This window comes from Meles meles, chromosome 3 (genome assembly GCF_922984935.1).
Source record: "Meles meles chromosome 3, mMelMel3.1 paternal haplotype, whole genome shotgun sequence".
Classification (NCBI taxonomy): domain Eukaryota; kingdom Metazoa; phylum Chordata; class Mammalia; order Carnivora; family Mustelidae; genus Meles; species Meles meles.
In genome coordinates, this window is record NC_060068.1 from 112,066,192 (window position 1) to 112,091,766 (window position 25,575).

General features: G+C 39.6%; 1 protein-coding gene and 1 pseudogene across 1 annotated transcript in view; one reads left to right on the forward strand and one right to left on the reverse strand.

Annotated features, from left to right (window-relative positions):
• The window catches only part of HSPA4 (heat shock protein family A (Hsp70) member 4), a 49,075-nt gene that overhangs the window by 17,067 nt on the left and 6,433 nt on the right, over positions 1-25,575 (reverse strand). The window contains exons 2-8 of the mRNA XM_046001204.1: positions 19,001-19,058; positions 17,826-17,966; positions 15,954-16,076; positions 11,462-11,561; positions 10,247-10,380; positions 9,415-9,659; positions 296-372 (exon numbers count right to left, since the gene is read on the reverse strand). Coding sequence (XP_045857160.1) covers positions 296-372; positions 9,415-9,659; positions 10,247-10,380; positions 11,462-11,561; positions 15,954-16,076; positions 17,826-17,966; positions 19,001-19,058 — 878 coding nt within the window. The remainder of the gene's footprint in view (positions 1-295; positions 373-9,414; positions 9,660-10,246; positions 10,381-11,461; positions 11,562-15,953; positions 16,077-17,825; positions 17,967-19,000; positions 19,059-25,575) is intronic.
• Positions 20,382-21,232, forward strand: LOC123938323 (annotated as a pseudogene).

Below are 25,575 nucleotides of genomic sequence, written 5' to 3' on the forward strand. Positions count from 1 at the left end.
AAGACGATTTTTACCACCATGAAATAAATGTGACGTTTATATCCATCGGAGTCTGAATTAGCTTTCTTAAGAAAACTATTAGATTTCCCGGGACACCATTATCAAGAGAGGTGGGGGCGGGGGGGGGGGGGTGGTGATCCAGAGGAAAGATAGACATAGAAAGAAGCTTAATACAGCAATGAAATAAGTGATATATACAATGAAAAATCTGTGTAACTTAAAAAAAAAAAAAAAAAAAGTAACATTTTCCAAAGAGCCATGATTATACAAACAATTGAGTCACAATTATACTTACTGGCTTGTTCCAAAACACTACGAAGTGGTGGCTCCACTCTAGCTAAGAGATCATCGCACATCTCCAGAAATTTGCCCCTATGAAAAAAAGGGCAAGATGTTTAAAATCACATTCCACTCTTATTTGGGGGAATAAATGGCTATAATCCAAAAGGCAGGTAATAACAAGTATTGGCAAGAATGCGGAGAACAGGGATCCCTCATACGTTCCTGGTAAGAATATAAAATGGTGTGGCCATTTTGGAAAAGAATTTGGCAGTTCTTCGAAATGTTAAACAGTGTTACCATATGACCCAGCAATTTCACTCTGGGTATATAACCCAAAGAACTGAAAACATATATCCACACAAAAAGTTGCACATATATGTACTTCACACAGGAGTATTACTCACAACAGCCAAAAAAGTGGAAAAAAAACTAATTTCCATAAAGTAACATTCATGAATAAAAAGGAATATAGTAAGAGGCTCATAGTTGTTAAAACATGGATAACCCTTCAAAAAATTATGCAAGGTAAAAGAAGTCAATCAAAAAAGAATACAGGGGCTCCTGGGTGGCTCAGTGGGTTAAAGCCTTTTCCTTCAGCTCAGGTCATGATCTCAGGGTCCTGGAATCGAGCCTCGCTTCGGGCTCTCTGCTCAGCGGAGAGCCTGTTTCCCTTCCCCTCTCTCTGCCTGCCTCTCTGCCTACTTATGATCTCTGTCAAATGAACAAAAAAAATATTTTAAGAAAAAAAGAAAAGAATACATATCGTATGACTCCATTTATATGAAATGTTCAGAATAGGTAAATCCCCAGACCGTAAGTAGATTAATGGTTCCTAGGGCTGGAAGAACAACAGATGATGAAAGATGCTGATGGATACAATTTCTTTTTTTCTTTTTAAAAAAAAAAAAAATCAGTTTTAGGTTTACAGAGAAATAAACAGAAAGTACAGAGAATTCTCACATACCATACCCTTCACTTGTCCCCTTGCCCCAGTTTCCCTACTAACATTTTACATGGCTGTGATCACATTTCTAACAAGTGATCAGCCAATACTAACACATGACAGTATAAATTAGGGCTCTATAAGTTTTGACACATGTATAATGATAAGTATCCAGCTTGATAGTATCACATGGAAGTTTCACTGCCCTAAAATCCTGTGTTCCACTTATTCATCCCTCACTTTCCCTGAACCCCTGCAGACCACTGATGTTTCACAGCCTCCATAGTTCTGCCTTTTCCAGAGTATCATTTGGTGAAATCAAATAGTATATAATCTTTTTGAACTAGCTTCTTCTGCTTCAATTAATTATGCATTTAGGGTTCCTCCAAGTCTTTTTATACCTCAGTAACTCATTCAGGGTTTTTTTTTTTTTATGATGATGAACATATTCTGTAATTGGGTTGTGGGGATGGTTGCCCAATTTTGTGACTATACTAAAAACCACTGATTAGACACTTCAGAAGTGTGATTTTTAGGAATTCTATCACTGAGGTACAAAATAAATTTACACACATGAATGGCAAAAATTTCAGGCGCCTAGGTGGCTCAGTGGGTTAAGCCTCTGCCTTCAGCTCAGGTCATGATCTCAGGGTCCTGGGATCCAGCCAGCATCAGGCTTTCTGCTCAGCAGGAAGCCTGCTTCCCCCTCTGTCTGCCTCTCTGCCTACCTGTGATCTCTGTCTGCCAAATAAGTAAATAAAATCTTTAAAAAAAAAAAAAAGAAAGAAAAGAAAAGAATGGTAAAAATTTAAGACCACCTATAGCAATACTGGTGAAGATATAAAACAACTAAAACTCTTACATGTTGATTAGAGTTTAAAGTGAGTTTTTTCCCTAATAACAAAAAAAACTGGAAAAAGTTAGTGTCCATCAAGAGGAGAAAACCAACCCTCAATGGCACACTAGTCAGCAATACACAAGAGGGAACAAATGATAGGGGCGCCTGGGTGGCTCAGTGGTTTAAGTAAGTCTCTGCCTTCGGCTCAGGTCATGATCTCAGGGTCCTGGGATCGAGCTCCTCGGGCTCTCTGCTCAGTGGGGAGCCTGTTTCTCCCTCTCTCTCTACCTGCCTCTCTGCCTACTTGTGACCTCTCTGTCAAATAAATAAATAAAATATTTTTTAAAAAAAGAAGGAACAAATGATAGATAAAACTACTCAATGAATCTCAAATTTTACGCTGAGCAAACCAAGCCTTACACAAGACTACACAGTGGATGGTTGCATTTCTAAGAAGTCCTCGAACAGGCAATTTTCATCTCCGACCCCTTAAAATGAGAAGTCCCATCGGCAGCTGTCCCTGGAGATGAAGTCCTGGGGAAACATTTCTGGAGATGATAGGCTGTCTCCCTGAGAAGAGTACTGGTCCACTGTCAAAACTCAGCAAAAGAACATTTCAAACTTGAGTATGTCATTATATAAAAATAAAATAAGAACTATAAAACAGTGAATTCTGATTAATATGCATACTTTAGTACATGAGGAAAAGTATAGATAGATGTCTGTAATTTAGTTTGAGGTGCATCAAAAAGTAAAACTGGTGGATAGATAGAAGGATGGATAGATAAAAAGGTAGAGTTAATATTTTAAGTAGAAGAACCCAAAAGGCAGGATAGGGATGTTCACTATAAAAGTCTTTGTTTTGTTGCATATTTAAAAATCTCCATCATAAAAAATGCAAAGAATCCTGCAGAGAGGAGTCTTAAAAGATGGCAACAGCAGTACTAGAGCCTTTTTGTTTCTTTTTTAAAATTTGTTTGGAAAACTAATTCCCACAACTATAAAATTCAACTATTTAAAATGTATAATTATATGGCTTTTAGTATATTCAGAGCTGTGCAACCATCATCACAATTTTATAACACTTCTGTCACCATTAACCATTATTCCCCAGACCCCCTCACCTACCCCTCAGCCCTAGGCACCCACTCATGCTGGACAGTCCATGTAGCAGAATGATAAAAAATATCATTCCTTCCAACTGGCTTCTTTCATCTGACATAAAGTTGTCAAGGTTCATCCATGTTATGGCATATATCTGTATCATATTTTTTAAATTGCCAAACAACATTCCATTGTACTGCTTGCTTCCATTTTCTGGCTATTAGGAGTAGTGCTGCTATGACCATTCATTCACGAAATTTTTGTGTGTACATGTTTTATTACTCTGAATGTATACCAAGGAATGGAACTGCTGAATTATATGGTAACTCTATGTCTAACCTATTTTAAGCGACTGCTAAACTGTTTTCAAAATGGTGCAGCCATTTTGAAACACTGCCACCAGCAGTGTTTAAGTATTTCTCCACAGCCTGTTCAAGGCTTTGACAACAGCAATCCTGGTGGGTGTGAACTGTTGTCCCACTGTGGTTTTGATTTGCATTTCCCCAACGGGCTAATGATGTTGACCATCTTTCTCATACCCTTAACTGGCCATTTCTGTATGTACCCTGGAGAAGTATTAATTCAGGTCCTCTGCCCATTTTTTTTTTTTTAAAGATTTTATTTTATTTATTTGACAGACAGAGATCACAACTAGGCAGAGAGGCAGGCAGAGAGAGGGGGGGAAGCAGGTTCTCCACCGAGCAGAGAGCCCGATGCGGGGCTCGATCCCAGGACCCTGAGATCATGACCTGAGCTGAAGGCAGAGGCTTAACCCACTGAGCCACCCAGGCGCCCCCCTTTGCCCATTTTTTAACTGGACTGTCATTTTATTATTTATTTGTAATCACCTCTGTGTATTCTGGATACAAACAGTAATTTTTTAATCTCTTCATGTCCTGTCAAATAAATGCACAGCAACTAGAATAGCAAAACCAAAACCCCACCAACACAACAAAAACATGTAACACAGTACTCGCCACAAACCCCAAAATACAAATGCGTAAAGATAAACCATCAGTAATTATACAATTCCTTTGAAGTATCAGTATCTGTGCAAAAGGAAGCAAGAGGAAAACAACAGGACATATAATGGACCTGAAAATACAATGGACCTGAAAAAATAAACCAAAAGTCAGCAGAAGTAGTCAAGGAGGGGTTGGGATACTCCAGAACAAGAGAATAAGAGAATATAAAAAAGGTCCTCAGGGGCGCCTGGGTGGCTCAGTGGGTTAAAGCTTCTGCCTTCAGCTCAGGTCATGATCCCAGGGTCCTGGGATCGATCCCCGCATCTGGCTCTCTGCTCCGCAGGGAGCCTGCTTCCTCCTCTCTCTCTGCCTGCCTCTCTGCCTAGCTGTGATTTCTCTCTGTCAAATAAATATTAAAAAAAAAAAAAAGGTCCTCAATGCGGTACATTAAGAACCATGCGGAATAGGAACCAATAAATGCTCTACGGTAACCAAGTTAAATCCTTCAGCGGTGCCTGGGTGGCTCAGTCGTTAAGCATCTGGCTTCAGCTCAGGTCACAATCCCAGAGGCATCAGGCTCCCTGATCAGTGGGAAGCCTGCTTCTCCCTCTCCTACTCCCCCTGTTTGTATTCCTTCTCCCCGTCTCTGTGTGTCAAATAAATAAAATCTTTAAAAAAAAAGTTTCTTACAAGAAAAAAGGCCACACGGGCACCTGGGTGGCTCAGTCATTGAGCATTTGCCTTCAGCTCATGTCATGATCCCAGGGTCATGAGATTAGCCCCGCATGGGGTTCCCTGCTCAGCGGGGAGCCTGCTTCTCCCTCTCCTACTCCCCCTGCTTGTGTTCCCTCTCTTGCTGTGTCTTTCTCTGTCAAATAAATAAATATAATCTTTAAAAAGAAAGAAAAAAAAAAAGGCTACAGAGAGGAAGAACTACTGATAAAATCTGAAACAAAGAGAACACTGGAGACAAAAGAAGACAGAATAAAGAAAAACGTAAGGTTAAGAAGACATTTTAAAACATTTCGTAAAAACAAAAGAGGGCACTGTGGAGCAATGAATTCGGAAAAACTCTTAAATCACACTTCCAGTCTAAAATTTCAGGAATATGGAGAGGAGAAGGAAGTTGAGGGAAACTGGAAGGGGAGGCGAACCATAAGAGACTATGGACTCTGAATAACAACCTGAGGGTTTTGAAGGGGCGGGGCTGGGAGGTTGGGGGAACCAGGTGGTGGGTAGTAGGGAGGGCACGTATTGCATGGAGCACTGGGTGTTGTGCAAAAACAATGAATACTGTTTTGCTGAAAAAATAAATTAATTAAAAAAAAATTAAAAAAAAATAAAATTTCAGGAATAATAAAAAACACAGGGCGGGTGGGCAGGCTGCGTAGGTGGTTCAGTCGGTTGACCACCTGACTCTTAGTTTTAGCTCAGGTCATGATCTCAGGGTCATGAGGTCGAGACCCGCATCAGCTCCACACTCTGTAAGCAGTCTGCCTGAAGATTCTCTCCTCCTCCCTCTGCCTCTCTCCACAATGACACTCTGACACACTCCCTCTTATAAGGAAAACTTTTTTTTTAAATGGTTCAGCAATATTACAGATTTTACATAAAAATGAGACTAGACAGGGGACTAGCTGACTCAGTCAATAGAGCATATGACTCCTGTTCTTGAGGTCATAAGGTTGAGCCCCACTCTGGGGGGGTAATTTACTTTAAAAAACAAAACAAAAAAACCACAGGTGCCTGCGTGGCTCAGTTGGTTAAGCATCTGCCTTCGGACTCTAGTCATGACCCCTAGGGTCCTGGGATGGAGCCCCACATTGGGCTTCCTTCTCAGCAGGGAATCTGTTTCTCCCTCTTCCGTTGTCCCTCCCCTAACCTGTCCTCTCTCTCTCAAAATAAAATCTTAAATAAATAAAATAAAATAAAAAAACAAAAAAAATGAGACTAACTATGCAAATCCACTGAGACAGCAAGATTAGTAATTGCTTATGGTTAGTGTGGGAGGAATGGAGATGACTGCTAATGGATATACGAGGTTTCTTTTTGGCCTGATGAACACATACCAAAATTAGATCATGGTCCTTGTTGTACAACCTTGTGAGTATACTGAAAGCACTTAATTCTTGAAGTTTTACATGTTTTATGGTATATGAATTGCATCTCAACAAAAAAATGATAAAGAAATAGTTAAAAGAATTAGAAAAACTAAGAATTAGAAATAAAAGAACAAATGTCAGACATGAAAAATAACCTAGAAACAACACAAGGACAAATAGCCCAAATAGTGGCATAAAGGGATGAATGGAAAGAGAATGACAAATACAGACCACAGCAAAAAAGATCCAACATACTTACATAAGCACATTGAAAGAATAAAATCAAAGTATAAGAACAGAACAAATACTGAACAATGTAATTCAAGAAAACTTCCTTGGTTTTTAAACAGCTGTGAAACTACATACTGAAAACACACACTGCATACCTGGGAAAAAAAGATCAGTAACAACCAGCAACAAAACCCAATTTACCCTGGTAACTTAGACTTTCCAGAAAAGAAAAAAGAAAAAAAATGGGGGCACCTAGCAAAAAGAACAAATAACAAATAACTGAAAAGTACACTGTCACAATTAAACAGGAATGCTAGATGCCAAAGGAGTATTATTACTCCATTTAAGATAATCAAGTAAAGGGGCACCTGGCTGGCCGAGTCAGGGAAGCATGTGACTCTTGATCTCAGGGTTTTAAGTTTGAGCATCACAGTGGGTACAGAGTTTACTTTAAAAAAAACTTTAGGGTCGCCTGGGTGGCTCAGTCAGTTAAGCTACTGCCTTTGACTCCCGCAAAGTCCCTGAGTCCTGGGATCCAGTCGCACATCAGGCTCCTTGATCAGCAGGAGCCTGCTTCTCTCTCTGCCTCTGCCTGCCACTCTGCCTCCTTGTGCTCTCTAATAAATAGATAGAATCTTAAAAAAAAAAAAAACTTCAAAGAAATAAACAAGATAATCAAGGGAAAAATACACTCTAAGGTCATTTCTTTTTAAGATTTTTTTTATTTATTTGACAGACAGAGATCACAGGTAGGCAAAGAGGCAGGCAGAGAGAGGGAAGCAGGCTCCCCACAGAGCAGAGAGCCTGATGTGGGGCTTGATCCCAGGACTCTGGGATCATGACCTGAGCAGAAGGCAGAGGCTTTAACCCACTGAGCCACCTAGGTGCCCCAAGGTCATTTCTATCCAACCAGGTATAAATGTGGAAATGGTCATCAACATGTGAGAACTTTACACGGTTAACATGTGCCATTTTTTTTTTAAATCTATTGCTCATTCTAACAATCAAAATGATGAAAATATATTAACATAAAGCAGTAGTAAATAACAAGCCTCAGGAAAGATGTGGTGAGACTAAAACCCTTATACACTGTTGATCAGAGTGTAAAATGGTCCAAATGCTGAGGAAAATAAATTGGCAATTCCTTAAAAAACTAAACACAGATTAAGTGTATGACTCAGCAATTCCACTCCTACATTTATTCCAAAAAGAAGTGAAAACGAAAGAGTCAAACAAATACTTATTCATGACTAGTCACAGAAGCACTACTCAAGGCCAAAAGGTAGAAAACAACCCAAAGGTCCATCAGTTGATACAACAGTTTAAAAAAAAAAAAAGGTGATGTTTTCCATACAAACAGATTATTTGTCATAAAAAGCAAAAGAGTACTAACACATGCTACAATGTGAATGAAGCTAGGAAACATGTTTAAGTGAAAGAGGTCAGAAACAAACTAAGCAAAACACAGTTATAATGCCATTTATATGAAACATCTGGAATAGGTAAATCCATAGAGATTTTTTTTAAATTTTTTTTCTTTTTAATTTATTTATTTGACAGACAGAGATCACAGGTAGGCAGAGAGACAGCCAGAGAGAGAGGAAGGGAAGCAGGGTCCCCGCTGAGCAGAGAGTCCGATGCGGGGCTCGATCCCAGGACCCTGAGATCATGACCTGAGCTGAAGGCAGAGGCTTTAACCCATTGAGCCACCCAGGCGCCCCAAATCCATAGAGATTTTTAAAAAAATAGTGGTTGCCAGGTACAAGAGGCAAGGGAACTGCTTAATGGTTATAAGGTTTTACTTTGGAGTGATGAAAACGTTTTGTCACTAGATAAAGGTGGTCACTGCACAACAACATAAATGTATTAAAAATGCCAATTTGGGTAATTTTTTTTTAAAGATTTTATTTATTTATTTGACAGACAGAGATCACAGGCAGGCAGGCAGAGAGAGATGGAAGCAGACTCCCTGCTGAGCAGAGAGCCAGATGCGGGACTCGATCCCAGGACCCTGAGATCATGACTTGAGCAGAAGGCAGTGGCTTAACCCACTGAGCCACCCAGGCGCCCCAGGGGTTTTTTTTTTTTTTTTAATGCTGGAGTTTTTCACTTTTTTTTTTTTAAAGAATTCATTTATTTGTCAGAGATAGAGCCAGAGAAAGGGCACACAAGCAGGGGGAGCAGGAGGCAGAGGGAGAAGCAGGCTCGCAGAGCAGAGAGTCCGATGTGGGGCTCGATCCCAGGACTCTGGGATCATGACCTGAGCCCAAGGCAGAGGCTTTAACCCACTGAGCCACCCAGGAGCCCCTCGCCTTGATTTTTTTAAAACTACTAACTCACACGTAATCCATGTACCTGTCAACTTACTGGAATAATCGGAACAAAAAGATTAGTCCACATTATTAGAATAATCAAACCCAACTTCACGTAAAAAGCAGGATCCTGAATACCCAACTTTTGTATCAACATGGATGGGACTGGAAGAGATTATGCTAAGTGAAATAAGTCAATCAGGGAGAGTCAATTATATGGTTTCGCTTATTTGTGAAACTTAAGGAATAACACGGAGGACATGGCGGGGGGCAGAAAGGAGAAGTGAGTTGGGGGAAATCAGAGGCGGGAGACAAACCATGAGAGACTGTGGACTCTGAGAAACAAACTGAGGGATCTGGAGGGGAGGGGGATGGGGGTTGGGTAAGCCTGGTGGTGGGTAATAAGGAGGGCACATATTGCATGGAGCACTGGGTGTGGTGCATAAACAATGAATTCTGGAACACTGAAAAGAAATAAAAATAAATTTTAAAAAAAAGCAGGATCCTGAATGATCTCTAATTTTTAGTTATAGAAGTTATAGCAACCATCATCATTTCAATGTTTAACTAAATAAATGCTAATAGAAGTACAGAAAAATCACAGTTCAGTTTAACACCAAAATATTGGTCTAGTTACCTATTCATAGTCCCAGCTACATCAACATCATTCATAAAACACTCGATGCTTAAGGGGAGGTCTGAAGCATTTGCACTCATCAATTTCTTGAGTTTCTCACATTCTTGAGACAGTCGTAATAATGCACGAATTTTGGACTTTATGTCCAGCTTGTATTTCTTCCCAAATTCTTCACAGAAGTGATTTACTAACACCTCATCAAATTTTCTGCCTCCCAGTGTTGTGTCAAATGCAGTGGCCAGAACCTTAGGGAAAAAGATGATTATTAATTCAAAAATAAACCAATTTAAAATTTTATCACAACATATATTTAACTATAAATTATGAGTGGGCATGTTAAGGCTGAAACAAGGAAATGTTCCACCTGTCATTTTATCACTCTGAAAAGAGACACTGTAATCCCCAATTTACAGATGATGCTATAGGCCCAAAAAGATCAGATAATCTGCAGGTCACAAAGCTAGTAAGTGGCAGAAGTGCAATTCAAAACCCAATCCCCTCAATTCCAAAATCCAAGCCCTTACTACTACACCCATCTGACTATAAGCTAAAATTAAATACCCAAGATAAATGCACTAACAGATCAGAAAAATAAGAATCAGAAATCTAAAGAGCTTTTTCTTCAAAGTCTATGCTCTTTGCTTCACACCATGCCAACTCTTGAAAATTACGGCTTCTACTCTACTTCTACATACCTGATTCTAGTTTAGATGGCTCATGCCAAGTTTCCATTAATGAAACAAAATTTTTGAAGTTATGTTTTCAACTACCTCCCATAAATTCCTCATTACCATACACTTGTAATAAAGTTTTCCAGAAATAATATACTTACTTTAAGTTTTCCTTTATTAAATGCACATACAGAAACTTGGTAAGAAGAATGCCCCATGTCTACAAAAACTACATTTCTTGGTTTCTCTTCTAGGGCAGGAAGATCTTGCTTATAGATTCCATAGGCAAGAGCAACTACATAAGAAAAAAATTAAATTCAATGTAACATTATCATTTAAATAGTACATTAAAAATTCACTTTAAGTTAAAAAAAAACTTATACAATGAATAGGACTGCATCATGTGCTATGTTTTACAAAGAATCAAATTCTTCACATGCTTTGCATAATGTATTCATGAGGAGCAGTTACTTCAAAGAATTAAATGTTGACATTCACTGAGACCTCCTTAACGTTTCCAATTTCTCATTCCAATGACTGGCAATTTTTCCCAACTACTTCCTCTACTTTTCCAAACATATTTTCCAGGATTTCTGTCTTATACACTTGTACCACCTCAACATTCCCACGTTATCTCTCCCCGAGATGTTGCTTTACAAATTACAGCCCATTAAAGGGCTGGAGGGTGCCTGGGTGGCTCAGTGAGTTAAGCCGCTGCCTTCGACTCAGGTCATGATCTCAGGGTCCTGGGATCGAGTCCTGAATCGGGCTCTCTGCTCAGCAGGAAGCCTGCTTCCTCCTCTCTCTCTGCCTGCATCTCTGCCTACTTGTGATCTCTCTGTCAAATAAATAAATAAAATCTTAAAAAAAAATAAAAAATAAAGGGCTGGAGAGGGATGCCTGCGTGGCTCCATTGGTTAAGCGACTGCCTTTGGCTCAGGTCATGACCTAGAGTCCCAGGATCAAGTCCCATATCCGGTTCCCTGCTCTGCAGGGAGTCTGCTTCTCCCTCTGACCCTCCCACTTCTCATGTTCATTCTCTCTCTCACATAAATAAATAAAATCTTTAAAAAATTTTCAAATGTTTATAAAGGGCTGGAAAAAATGCCGATCTATAAACTGACACACTGTGAACACACAATAAACTGTGTTACTTTCCAAAGGAGGATGTGATTAAGTACTAAAGTAAGTGCTATGTGGATAAAGAAAAGGCACTGGTCAGATAAAAATTCTTTATGTGTGACACAGTATCCAAAAATACTATAGCACCTAAGTGTTAAGTGCTGCAAGCAAAATGAAGAACAAGAAACCCCAGGGTTTTCAGGATGGCAGAAACTTCAACATTCACCAAGTCACAGATGCTAACAGTCCGTTACCTGCAGTTGTTTCATTCATTAATCGCAGGCAATTAAGGCCAGCAATTTGTGTTGCATCCATCACTGATCGTCTTTCTGCATCAGTATAGAAACAAGGAACCTACAAAAAGATTTGAAAGTTTCTTTTATTAGGGAGTTTTCATTTAAAATATACCTACCAAAACACAGTAAAATCTAGAAACACCCTCAAATATCTAGAGCAATTTATTCCGTATGTGATCAAGGAAGTATTTCAAACCAGTAGGGATAAGTCAGAATATTCAGTAAGTAGTGATGGAAAAAATGATAACCACATAGAGAAAAAATTAGGTACCATCCCTACTGCACACCTCATACCAAAAATACATTTCAAATCAAAGATTTAACAGTTAAAAAAAAAAATGAGTACCAGAAGGAAAGGGAGTCTTTACCATCAGAGTAGGAAGAAATTCTGTAAACATAACACAAAATACAGAAGAAAAAAAGGAGAAGAAAAGATTAATATATTTGAACAGCAATGTAACAAGACAGATGGTAATTACACTGTGGTGAACACAGCATAATGTGTAAACTTGTCAAATCACTAGGATGTACCCTGAAACTAATGTTACACTGTATGTCAACTATAAGAAGTTTTTCATAAAGATTAATATATCTGACTCATAAAAAATTTTAAAAAAATGGAATACTTGCAACTTATAACATAAAATGATAGAGCTAATCTCTCTAATATATATGAAGAACCACCAATCAAAAGGTAGACCCATAAACTCAAAATGAGCAAATAGGAATGTTTCACAGGAAAGAAATGCAGAAGGGCTCTTATATTTAAAAATGTTTTCAACTTCACCTAAAGAATGAAACATTAAAATGACATACACTTTCATAGCATTATTCACCTATTACAGAATTAGCTAACACCCCAATAAGCTGTGCTGGTGAGACTGTTATCCAACAAGTCCTCTTATACACTGCAGGAAGAAGCTTGAGTACGAATTCTTTAAAGGGCAATTAAACAACTGTGGTTAAAATTACAAATACATGGGACGCCCAGGCGGCTCAGTCGATTAAGCCTCTGCTTTCAGCTCAGGTCAGCTTATGATCCCAGGGTCCTGGGACTGAGTCCCGCACTGGGCTCCTCGGTCAATGGGGAGCCTGCTTCTCCCTCTGCCCGCCACTCCCCCTGCCTGTACTCTAGTGTTCTCTCTCTGACAAATAAACAAATCTTAAAACAAGAATCACAAATACACATACCCTTTGTCCTAGCACTGTACTTCTAGGAATTTAACCACTAAGGCCTATAAACTTACACATAAGAGCAAAATCTTACCTGTTAAAGTTTATTCAAAGCAATAGCAATTTTTTTTAATTCTTTACAATTAAAAAAAAAAAGGAGGGGCACAGCTGGGTGGCTCAGTCAGTTTACCTTACATCTTTTTTTTTTTTTTTAATTTTTTTAAAAGATTTTATTTATTTATTTGACAGAGATCACAAGTAGAGAGAGAGGCAGGCAGAGAGAGAGAGAGGGAAGCAGGCTCCCTGCTGAGCAGAGAGCCCGATGCAGAACTCGATCCCAGGACCCTGAGATCATGACCTGAGCCGAAGGCAGGCCGAAGGCAGCGGCTTAACCCACTGAGCCACCCAGGCGCCCCTACCTTACAACTCTTTATTTCAGCTCAGGTCATGAACTCAGGTTTGTGTGCTCAAGCCCCATGCTGGGCTCTGTACTCAGCACGGAGTCTGCCCCTCACCCCTGAAAGATTCTCTCCCCATCTGCTCCTCCTCCCACTCACATGCACTCTCTCTCAAATAAATCTTAAAAATATATATATATATATATGTAAATTTTAAAAAAAAAAAAAAAGGAAGAAACCACAGGTCCAACAAAAATAGACTAAAGAGGGGCAACTGGGTGGCTCAGTCATTAAGCATCTGCCTTCGGCTCAGGTCATGATCCCAGGGTTCTGGGATTGAACCCCGCCATCTGGCTCCCTGCTCAGCGGGAAGCCTGCTTCTCCCTCTCCCACTCCCTCTGCTTGTGCTCCCTCTCTCGTGTCTCTGTCAAATAAATAAATAAATAATCTTTAAAAAAAAAAAAAAAAACAGACTAAAGAGATTTTAGTACATACATCAACTGGAATACTCTGCAGCCACTGGAAAGAACAAAGCCCTTCTTTACCACTAAGAAAGATATAAAAGATAAAGTGTCTAAAATTGATCAAAAGAGAAATGAAACTAAAAAAGTATATATATATACATATTTTACTTGGATACACAAAAATGTCTGGAAAGATGTATAACCAAGTAATAAAATTAGTAACATCTGGGAAGAAAAAATTTCCTTCTAGGTAAGCAGAGGGTCCTGAAGTTTCCCATACATGCATTTGATTTCTGCACACTGGGGCTACTATTACCTTTGCAAAAAAATGAAGTTTATGTTTTAACAACGATCAATTCATAAATAAAGCAAAATACCCCCAAACTCCGTTTATATAGCAATGAGACATACCGTAACAGCCAATACCTAGGGTAGTCAACGTGCAGCAGAGTTTGCATAGAGGCCAGAGGCAGCTATCCTTAGAGATGCCTGATCAAAAGGTTAGCTCTGTTCCAGCACTGAGGAACTTAAATGACAAACAGGTCACTAAACATAATGAAAATTTTCCCTAAAAGACAAGAGAGGCTCACTACACCTAAACTTTTTTTTTTTTTTTTTTTTTTTTTTTTCTTTCAAAGATTCACTTATTTATTTATTCGAAAGACAGAAATTACAAGTAGGCAGAGAGGCAGGCAGAGAGAGAGGAGGAAGCAGGCTCCCTGCTGATCAGAGAGCCCGATGCGGGGCTCGATCCCAGGACCCTGAGACCACGACCCGAGCCGAAGGCAGCGGCTCAATCCACCGAGCCACCCAGGCGCCCCACACCTAAACTTTTGTACAGCATAATTTATGCTACATAGCTACTTTCCTTCTGGGAGTCTAGAATTTTGGTATGGGTTAAGTACAAGGTGCCTACATGACTGACCTCCAGGTAGAAACCCTGGACTCCTAGGCTCAGGCAGAACTTGTCAGGTATTACCACAACTTGCTACTAGAAGAATTAAGCGCATCCAGTATGATTCTCCCGGAAGGGGAATCTTAGAAGTTTGTGCCTGGTTTCCTCCAGAAACTGCCCTTGTACCTTTCCCTTCATTGATTCTACTTTGTATCTTCTCATTGTAATAAATCTTAGCCATAGGTATGGCAATATGTTGAGTTCTACAAATTCTCCCCAACACGTCACTGAAATTCAGTATAGTCATGAGGACCCCTAACACATGACTTAATACATCACCTTTTAACTTGATCTCAAATGCTGGAAAACCCACTTGGGCATTCTGCCATTTTATGTGAGTTTCACTTCTATACTGAGCATAACTGAGAATCAAAGTTAGGGCACTAGGTGGGGGAAATGAGGACAAACTTGAAAATACAATAGTTAGGGAAAGAAAGAAATGCACCTAAGAAACACAATGCCTGCATTAAATATGAGCTCTTAAGAAAAGTAGCACCTTTATTCTTTGTGTCCCCAGAAAATAGCACACAACCATAATCCAAATTCTTCCTAACAAATGTCAGTTCTACTTTACTAGATAACCAAGAACAAAGGAATCTATCTGACAACAGACTGCAGGGTAAAAGTCACCTAACAGCCCTTGCTTTGCCAATGAATACACCAATACAAAGACAAAAAAGACCACGGAACTAAGCTATTAATATTAACAATTGCAAAACAGGAGATTCTACTGCAAAGCTAATAAATCCACCCAAATGGGGCACCTGGGTGGCTCAGTGGGTTAAGCCGCTGCCTTCAGCTCAGGTCATGATCTCAGGATCCTGGGATCGAGTCCCACATCGGGCTCTCTGCTCGGCGGAGAGCCTACTTCCCTTCCTCTCTCTCTGCCTGCCTCTCTTGTGATTTCTCTCTGTCAAATAAATAAAATCTTTAAAAAAATAAAAATAAAAAAAAATAAAATAAATCCACCCAAATTTCAACAGTTCCTAAGAATGCCATTGTCCTACAAGCATAAAACTATATAGAGTCAGGCTTTCATCTTAAAAGGGATATGGAAAAGACAAGATTAGTCTATTGCTGCCCTGCCTTTAGTTCTAAACACAGGACAAGCAAAAATTCAGACAGTGAAATGAAGAAAACAACATTTCTAATTATGAGTATTCAACTAATTCAACAAACAAGTGGCTATCTCACATAGTACTATGTGAGTATATAGTACTAGGCGAGGTATTAAAAGGAATCCAGGGGCAGGGGGTTTTGAGGTAAGTCTTCAAACAGGGAAAACAGAGAAGGGCTGAGTAAAAACTAGGGGGCAGAAAAGAATACTCAAGAAAATGGAAGACTAGCTTGATGAATTCTGAAAATAATCTCTAATCGAAGGCAAAAAGCAATTTTATTTGCAACTGACGACATTCTTGTCTCTACTTAAGTCCCCAGTAAAACACAGGGATCAAACTCACCGAAACAACACAGTCCACAACAGGCTTCTTAAGAACACTTTCTGCAGTCTCTTTCAGTTTGGACAAAAGCATAGCAGTCACTTGCTCTGTAGTAAAATTTCGCTCTTCTTCCATATATTTCACCTGCAATAAAACAACAAAAGGATCTAAACTTATTCGAGTTTTTCATGATCTAAAAGCCTAAAAATGGGCATGTCTAACACATCATCATTGGAACAGTATCTCAAGAAAGAACTGAAAAACACTAGTCTGGGAAGCAAAAACAACCTGAAGTTCACTTTTAGCATTTTAACATGTTTATCAAACACCAATACCTGAAGATAAGAACCATTATGTAAACAGCATGCTGTGCCCACCAACAAAAACTGAGATCCCTTGTGCAGAAACAAACTTGTAGAGCTCACCATGGCCCAGACTGCACCTCCATAAAGAGGTCTGGTGGTGGACACTCTGCCACCTGGCATACTAGGTGGGTTTTACTTTGTTTACCGTGTTGACTTTAGGATCATTTCCAAAATTAGGATCCAATCTAGCCTGAGGTCACAGTTTTTGTCACTTTGTTTACTACTGTAGGCCCAAGACTTAGAACAAACCTGACCCAATAAATACTTGAATTAGAGGATAAATGAAAAAAGCTTCAAGATATCCTACCCTGCATAGAAGTATGCAACTTGGATAAGGGTTACAAACTTTAAATGCTCAAAGTCTGGCTCGGACAAGCCCCATCCCACATGCCCATAGTCCGCAAATACAATCCACACCTGAAAACATAACTCTCTTCTCTCAGCAACTGCTCCAAGTGAACCTGAACACCACCTTCTCTTAAACTCTTCACTTCTGAGCCCAATCCTAATTTATTCTGATTCTGAATCTAGTAGTCCCTTACTTTATTGTATGATAAAGATGGTAAAGCACCCCTCCCCATGAGCCTCTTCTTCCCTGCTATCTGCTTAATTCTTAGTCTATTCCTCCACTCTTATACTCAGATCTACTTATTCCCCAGATCTTCTCCCTCATCTCTTCCTTCTTTGGCTCTTACAGTGCTTTAGACTAAATCTGCCAATACCTAATCCTATTTCTTTTCTGCCTGTAAGTATTCTCCATCTACTCACCTCCTTTTTCCCCCTTTTTCCTTCTCCTGTACTCCAGATGTATCCATTACCAGCCATTCAAACTGTTCTGAGATTATTGCCACAGATAACTTCAGTAAACCCAGTCAGTCATCATTCTCCCGTTATCAGAATACTTCACTTCTAAATACAACTGAGTACTCAATAGCACAACTCACTACCTTTTTCTCACAATTCTCATCATCTCTTGGCTTTTGAGCCTGGTCCCGCAATCCTGACTTCTCCAAATGCGGTATCTCAAGCACCAAATCCCCCCTTGTTAATCTCAGTCACCTCTTTTGTAGGATTAGTTGGCTGCATGCTTCACAAACTCTTCTAGATGTCCCAGAGTTAGCAAAGGCTAAATTCCATTTTCCCCTAAAGAGTACCTCTTTCCAACCTAAGTGCTATTGTCAAGAGTATGACCACACATCTGGTTAGTAACTGTGAAGTGTTAAGTTCTATGTGTGGCATTCCAGAAGTCATTCACTAAAATCACACCAGAAAGACTGACCCATCAGTAAACAATACAAGCAGCAATGACAATGTTATCTTCAAACTACCACTACCCTGCTATCCAACCTATCGCTCCCAATCAAAATCCAGATCATTCAAAAAAGGCCAAATGGTCTTTGCTACCCAACCTTCTCCTAAACACTTGTGAACATTTTCACAACTTGAACTCAGAATGGTACAGATATATATTGACCTGATATAATAAAACACTCTATTTTAATTGTAAGGCATCACTTTGAGACTTTACCTTTATCCCTGTTAAACCAGTGGGCAGCTGCACAATATCATATGCAAGGTTAGATTTTTCTGCTTCCACAAATGGATCAGAGAATGCTCGGCCATGAAATCTTTTAAATCCTTGGACTGTGTTCTTTGCATTGGAAATTACCTAAAAATAAAGAACATCAGAATCAGGGTGAAAAGACTAAGAGCAATTAAATTAGGAGGAAAAAAAATTCAATAGCCTCAGATTAAACTAGCAGCATTTTAACTCCACAAGGTTTCCTTCTGAATTTCATTTTCTTTAGCACTACACCTTTCTGCATGATGCCTGCTCACGTATGAAGTGAGGAATAATGGACTTGTTCAGACCACAGTGGCAGGGATGGCACTAGAGCCCAGCTTATCCTAATTCTCCATTAAAAACGGGTCACTGTACATGTATGAAGGTAGACTTCTGTTCTTAAACTTCTCTTAATATTTACATAAAATGAGCTTTAACTTTTAAAAATTACAGTTTTATCATAATTTGTGATTCAAACTTCCCAGGAGTCAATGTAGCAATACCAATTCAGAAATTCTAGTGGAACGAACTTTGCAGGAAAAAAAGACAGTAAGTACATCAAGATAACCGTAAAAAGACAGTGACCAAATACTATTTACAATAGCAGAAGACTGGAGACAGCCTAGACAGTCAAGTAACAGAAGACTGGGCAAATAAATGATATATCCATATAGAGGGTAGCATTGTTTTAGAAAGTTGGAAGACAAGTATCTATATGGTAGGATATCACTTTTGGAGTGGGGGAAGCATTTAAATCCATAGAAAGAGTACAGAAGGTTATACATTAAGATACTAACAGTGATGTTTGGATAAAGGGAGCACATGTAACTTCCAAAATGAGGTTTGAACTCATGACCCTGAGACCAAGACCTGAGCTAGATCAAGAGTCAGAAGCTTAACCAAGGAAGCCAACCAGGGGCTCCTGTTTATGCTAATGAGCTAATAGCTATACAGCTAATACCTATAAAAAGCTATGTGCTTCTCACTCAAGCACAGACTAGGGATCAGGCCTGTTTCTCAGCTGTTCACCTAGTGACTGTCGTATTAGGCACATAATGGGCACTGAAATAGTTGCTGAAGGGAAAGACGGACAAAGCAGAGAATTAAGTCATTTTAGGAAAGAAAAAACAAAACTCTACCTGGCTTTTAGCTGCTGCTCCAATTGAACGATTCTTAGGACCAAAAGAAATGCAAGCCCTAGGGAGGGGGGAAAAAAAAACATTTAAGCACCAAACCTTACTGAAACATTACATCCAATAAGACAACATCACCAGAGCAAGCAACTTTTCTGAGCCTTAGCCAAAAACCTACATATTGTAAAAGCACACAAGAAGTCTATGATTTTGACCTCTCTACTGAGTAAAACTGTCCATGAGAATGCCTAACTGTGGAACCTAAGGCCCCTTACTATCCCAACCCCAACCATACTTTCCACCTGCATCTCAGGCACAGTGAACCAACACAACTTAGTCTTCCCATCCTCCTGCTTTGTTCAGACCACTTTTGCCACCTGAAATGCTCCGGTCCTTCTATATTTCACTCACTCTCCAGCAGGATTACCCACTTTGTGAGGCCTTCCCAATCGTCCTAAAGTAAAATTCAAATCATTTTTATCTCTTAAAATTTATTAGAATTGGATACAGAATACCTCCTTCTCAATGTACGTTCTACTGTACAGAGTGGCTCTAGGTAATATTCTCCCTTGAAGTCTGGTAAATCTACATCTGCCTTAACAGTAGTAAAAATTGCTTTGTACATCTTGAAAAGCTAAATAAAAGTTTGTCTCAGTTCAAATTCAACACTGGTTGGAATTGTGGGGGTCCACTTTTAACATGGGTACTTTGTGATATCATACTGTAAATATCATACTTTCTCTTCCTTATTATAAGAATATAGTATATAATACATATACAGAAGGTGTTATTCAATTGTTTCTGTTACCAGTAAGGCTGCCAGTCAATAGTACACTCTTAGCAGTTAAGTTTTAGGTTAGTTAAGTTACATGTAAATTTTCAACTACGCAGGGGATTGTCACTCATAACCCCAAAATTATTCAAGAGTCAACTGTATTCATCCTGTTTTGACTCACACACACACACACACACACACACACACACACACTACAGTTACCACTTCTTACAAAATAATCGACTGCCACTACTGCAATGTCCATCTTCACCACACCATACAACAAACAAGGCCTCAGACAAAGTATAACTCCTGCAAAGTATGGGGAAGTCCACACTTTACACTGTATAAGAAAACATCAATGTCCTTTCACTACAAAGCAACTCTCAAATTCTAAAAAAAAATTCTGTAACAGTAAGCCTACTGCACTGAAGAAAATCCTTAGCTTTTCCACTTTGTCATCGACTACTGATTTGAATACACAGGCAGTGAAGAGTTGACTGCAGAAATCAGTATGAATCTGTCCAAATCCTTTCTCTGCCTTTCTAGCAGTGTGAATTCTGTTGCTTAATCTCTGAAATCCTATCCGCTCAACTCTAAAATGGGGAAAATTAAGGCATCGGCCTTAGCAGCTGAGGAGAAGGTGGGGAGATGGCTCCCTCTCCTATCAAACACAATGATCACTCTGATGAGAAGTCCAAGGATCATGCTGAAGAGAAAGGGGCCCCCAAGGAGTGGAGTGAGAAGGATGGCGACAGGGATAAAACTCGAAAGAAAAAGAACACCTGCAGGGGTGGCAGCAGCACCAGGTCCCAGTCCAGCCCTATCTCTGGCACCAGCACAGGCTTGAGCAGTGGCTCAAGCTCCTCTTCTGTGTCCAACTGCTGAGGAAGTTCCAGCATGTCCTACAGCTCCAATTCCAGCAGCTCCTCTAGCTCAACCAGTACCTCTGGGTATTGGCATGACAACAGGGAGCTTTCCCACTCCAAATCCAAACCACCCAAAAGAAATGAAAGAAAAGGAAAAAGCGGACTTCTTCCCCTAACCCAGCCGAAGTGTACATCAGGAGGCTCACTAGGAATGTGGGCAGGGACCACCATCATGTATATTTTCCCCACTCTGGGAAAATTAACAGGACTGACATGCCTGTAAAAGGATGTCTCCCTTCCCCTGCCCCATCTGCCTAAAGGCTATGCGTATGTGGAGTCAGAAAATACAGATGAGGCCAAAAAGGTGCTTAAGGACAAGGATGGAGGACAAATCAATGGCCAGGAGATCACTATCACCACTGTGCTGGCTCCGTGGCCTACACACAGCCCAGGCAATTCAGCCCTCCAAGGAAAATGCTGCCACCACCCCTCACATGGGACCAGTCATGCCCATGGATGAGAAGATTAAGTTCCCAGAGGGGTAGCCCCAATGTGCACAGGGCAATGTCACTCTCCTGGCTGCTGCCACAGTAGCCACTCCAACTCCAATTCCTCCCGATAAATAGAGCCATGGAAGTTCTGTGTCCTGTAACTTCTATTTCATCCACTTCAGTCTGGTCACTTTTTTGGCCAAATGAGGATTTGGAAGAAACAAATTCCTCTCAGGAAAGCTTTGAAGACAGTAACTGAGACATACTCTCTGAAAGCAAAGTTCCAGCTGCAGGAGTGTAACTGGTTTGGGGTTGAGCCTGTAAAGATGCTCTCCGGTTTTCTGGCTAGAAAGCTTCCACATTTTCAGTTTCTTAGAGTCAATTTAGTAGCAAAGCCAGCAGGGACCCAGGGTACCAGTGTGGTCCCAGCCTGCAGGTACAGGGTCTAGTCTGGTGGCCTAATCATGGCCTTGCTTAAATATGTCCTTAAATATGATCAAGGAAAAAGTGTCTCAGGAAAATGCAGCTGCTGTTCCTGCTAGCCTGGCCCCATCCTCTTCCAATCTCTAGGATTAAACACCCCCTGTTAGTTACCAAAAATGTTACATTTTTACATGTACTCATGCAGGCACACACACCCACATCCCAGGTCTCCCTTTCTCTCTGAAATTGATGAGCAAATTGAGTACCAGCTGTGCAGGGTCATCCCAGATCCCTCTGTTCCAGCTATTCTTCATGGGGGTCTTGCAGGTGACATTAACAACATAAACACTGCTTTTTTGGCTTTCATTGTACAGTCAATACTATAAATTTTTTGTTTTGAGTCTTAAAAACGTCTAGCATTTTAGCCACTGCTGTGTTTACACTTTGTTGTACAGTCTGAAAGGACTGTGTTGAATAAACCAGGGATTTGAATGCAGACCAGGAAAAAAAAATAAATAAACAAAATGGGGGAAATTACAGCACTTACGTCATATACCTCCTATAAAAATTAAATGTGCTGATCAACTTTGACTATATATACACATATATTTTTTTAGAGCGGGGTTTGGGGCAGAGGGAAAGGGAGAGAAAATCTTAAGCAGGTTCCATGCCCAGCACTGAGCCAAACACAGTAATAAGAACTGCTCTGAACATCTTGAAGAGCTAAATAAAAGTTTGTCTCAGTTCAAATTATAGCTCACAGCCCTGAGATTGTGACCTGAGGTGAAATCAAGAGTTGAACACTTAACTGAGCCACCGAGGTGGCCTATGTTGATCCCCTTTTAAAGCGTTTATATCAGAGACTGGCACATCATAAATAATAGAATAAAATACTAGCCATTATTATTGTGCCACTGAAGCCCTGGTCTGAGTTTCATACAAAAATATACTAACTAGTTTGCCATGAAAGTTCTGCTTCACCTCCGCAAACTATCCATTAAAATCCAGTCCACCATCTTCAAAATCATCTACCCATGAGGAATAAAAGTCCTTTCATTCACAAAGAACAACTGAATGAGGGTCAATATGTCAAACAACACAAATTGAAGGGTTTTTAAAAATAAAAGCTTTCCTAAGAAAACCTAATATTTAAATGTGAAGAAAGGCCAAAAGATGAAGTCAAATATTAGAGCCCATTTTAGAACCTAGGCCAGTGCTTTCCAGTTAGTATAAGCTCTTTGAAGAAAATTAGAAAACAAAAAATATGACAAAGAAACATTATCTGTAATTCCACAACCATCACCCCCACCATGGATGGCCACCATAAGCATTTAAGTAAATAGTCCTATGTTATTCTAATAAATATAATAAATCCTTTAAAAAAAATAGTAAGCTAAATACCCTCAATTCAGTTTGTGTCTCCTCAACATACAATCTGAGGGGTGCCTGCATGGCTCAGTCATTAAGTGTCTGCCTTCAGCTCAGGTCATAATCCCGAGGTCCTGGGATGGAGCCTGGCATCTGGCTCCCTGCCCAGTGGGAGGCCTGCTTCTCCCTCTCCCCCTGCTGTGTTCCCTCCCTCACTGTACCTCTGTCAAATAAATAAAATCTTTAAAACAAAAAACAAAACAAACAAAAAACCATGATCAAAAAAATCTTCAATGGCTGGGGGCACCTGGGTGGCTCAGTGGGTTAAAGCCTCTGCCTTCAGCTCAGGTCATGATCTCAGGGTCCTGGGATGGAGCCCAGAGCCTCGCATTGGGCTCTCTGCTCAGCAGGGAGCCTGCTTCCTCCTCTCTCTCTGCCTGCCTCTCTGCCTAGTTGTGATTTCTGTCAAATAAATAAAATATTTAAAAAAAAAAAATCTTCAATGGCTGAATTACTCCACTAGGATTTTTATATGGAACAAGATAATAAAGAAACTTATCTACTACTCCCCACTCACCAGCAACTTTAAAAATGTGCACATAGCCTGCATTCAATCTTTATGGCAGGAAGCCTCTCTTTCAACCAAGCAGGTCAAGCTCCCACATCTTTCATACACCTTTCATATGCCACAGGTGCTTAGCAACCTATGCTTGATCTTCCCAAATACTCAGAGATGAGAACTATTATTGTCCAATTTTATAAATGAAGATCTGATTCAAGCCAAGTTAATGCATCCAGAAAAATAACTGGTAACTATAAGCATCCAAGATTCAAAATCAGGACTACCAGACTCCAAATCCCATATATACCTATTTTTGTACTGCCTAGCAAACCAATTAGATTTATTCCTACTTCTATACCTTCCCTTAGACCATGCCAAATCTTTCATCCATGTATTTTAATTCTATGTGTTCAAGTCCCACCCCTGCCTTTCCTCATCACTCCCCTCCCCACTCTCCTCCACACTGACACTTTCAGTCCGTACTTAACCCATCCATGACTGTTCTTATTCTATTTACCACTGCTTTTTTATCACTCACATTTCCACCTAGAATGGTTCTATCTCTAGACAGCAGGAATCTTTTTACCTTACACTTCCTCTCTATGCCACACAATTCCAAGTCAATGCTGTTAAAAACAGACACTTGCTACCTGACTGGCATTACTTTCCCTCCCCTCCCAAATACAGGTTATTACAGGAAGCTAATTAAGTTCAAGACTCCCCTGTTGTAATCCGTAAGCCCTAGAAATAATCTTTTTAGGCCAGAGAGTAACACTGTTCTCCCTTTCACGGGTAAGAGATACTACTGACCAAATATTTATGCACATTCTAATGGGATGTCATGAACAGCTGCAAACAACACAGATCCTTAAAAGGCACAGCTTCACATTAATAAGAATGTGTAGAACTGTTCTTGGAACATTCAGAACAGCTGCTGCTCTAGTTCTCTTTCTTAACCGATACAAGAAAATGAGTTTATCAGAGAACCCACAAGAATACTGAGACTATCAAATAAAAGATTTAAGCAAAACTGGCATGGAAAAGATTACATTACTCAGAGTATCCTCTGCATACTTCCTTATCCCTGAGCTAAAAAGTACCCCAGAAAACTAACATCAAACAGACCAAACAACTCACACTAACAATACACAGTCCCTAAAGCACACCAAATTCTCTAATCAATAAGATCTGCATATTAAAAGCTATAAATTATGACCTCTCCAGACTAATTTCAATAGTTTTCATTTTATTATCCCAACATATAGTCTATTAATGAGGAGGATTAATAAAAAAAATACAAAAAGGTAGTAACAGCAATATTAAAAAATATATGGGCAATATATACTGTGTCCAGGTTTTCCTAAACACCTTATACAATGTTAGTTCATTATAATCTTCACTCTACCCAGTGAATCACTTATCTTCCTGTTATAAATTAACCCCTTAAATTTGCGTAAACTACCCTGGCAATAGTACTTTAAGAACATAGAGTTGACCCTTGAACAATACAGGTTTGAGATGTGTGGGTCCACTTATGCATGGATTTTCCAATACAAACAATAGTATCAATGTCTTTCTTATTATTTCAATAACATTCTTTCTCTAGCTTACTCTTAAGAATACAGGATAATATACATATACATATACAGATGTATACATATACAGAGTATATGTTAATATGTATATTTATATGTTATATATATGTATATATACATATACAGAATATGTGTTAATCGACCATTTACAGTGAGTAAGTCAGTAAGGCTTCTGGTCAACAGCAGGATACTGGTGGTTCAGTTTTTTGGAATCAAAAGTTTTTATACACAGGTTTCCAACTGCACAGAAGTCAGCGTCCCAAACGATGTACAGGGTCAACTGTATATTCTTTGCCCTAGCAAATTCATGTCGAGCTCTATCCAACAAATTCATGTCGAGTTCTATCCAACAGAAATAAAAATATTAACAAGTAAACCCAAGTATAAAAGACTACTGTTCAATTAACAATCTGTAATTACAAAAGCTGGAAATAACCTGTTCAGGGGGAAAAAAAAAAGTTACAGCCATAATAAAGAATATTACACATTTAAGAAGGT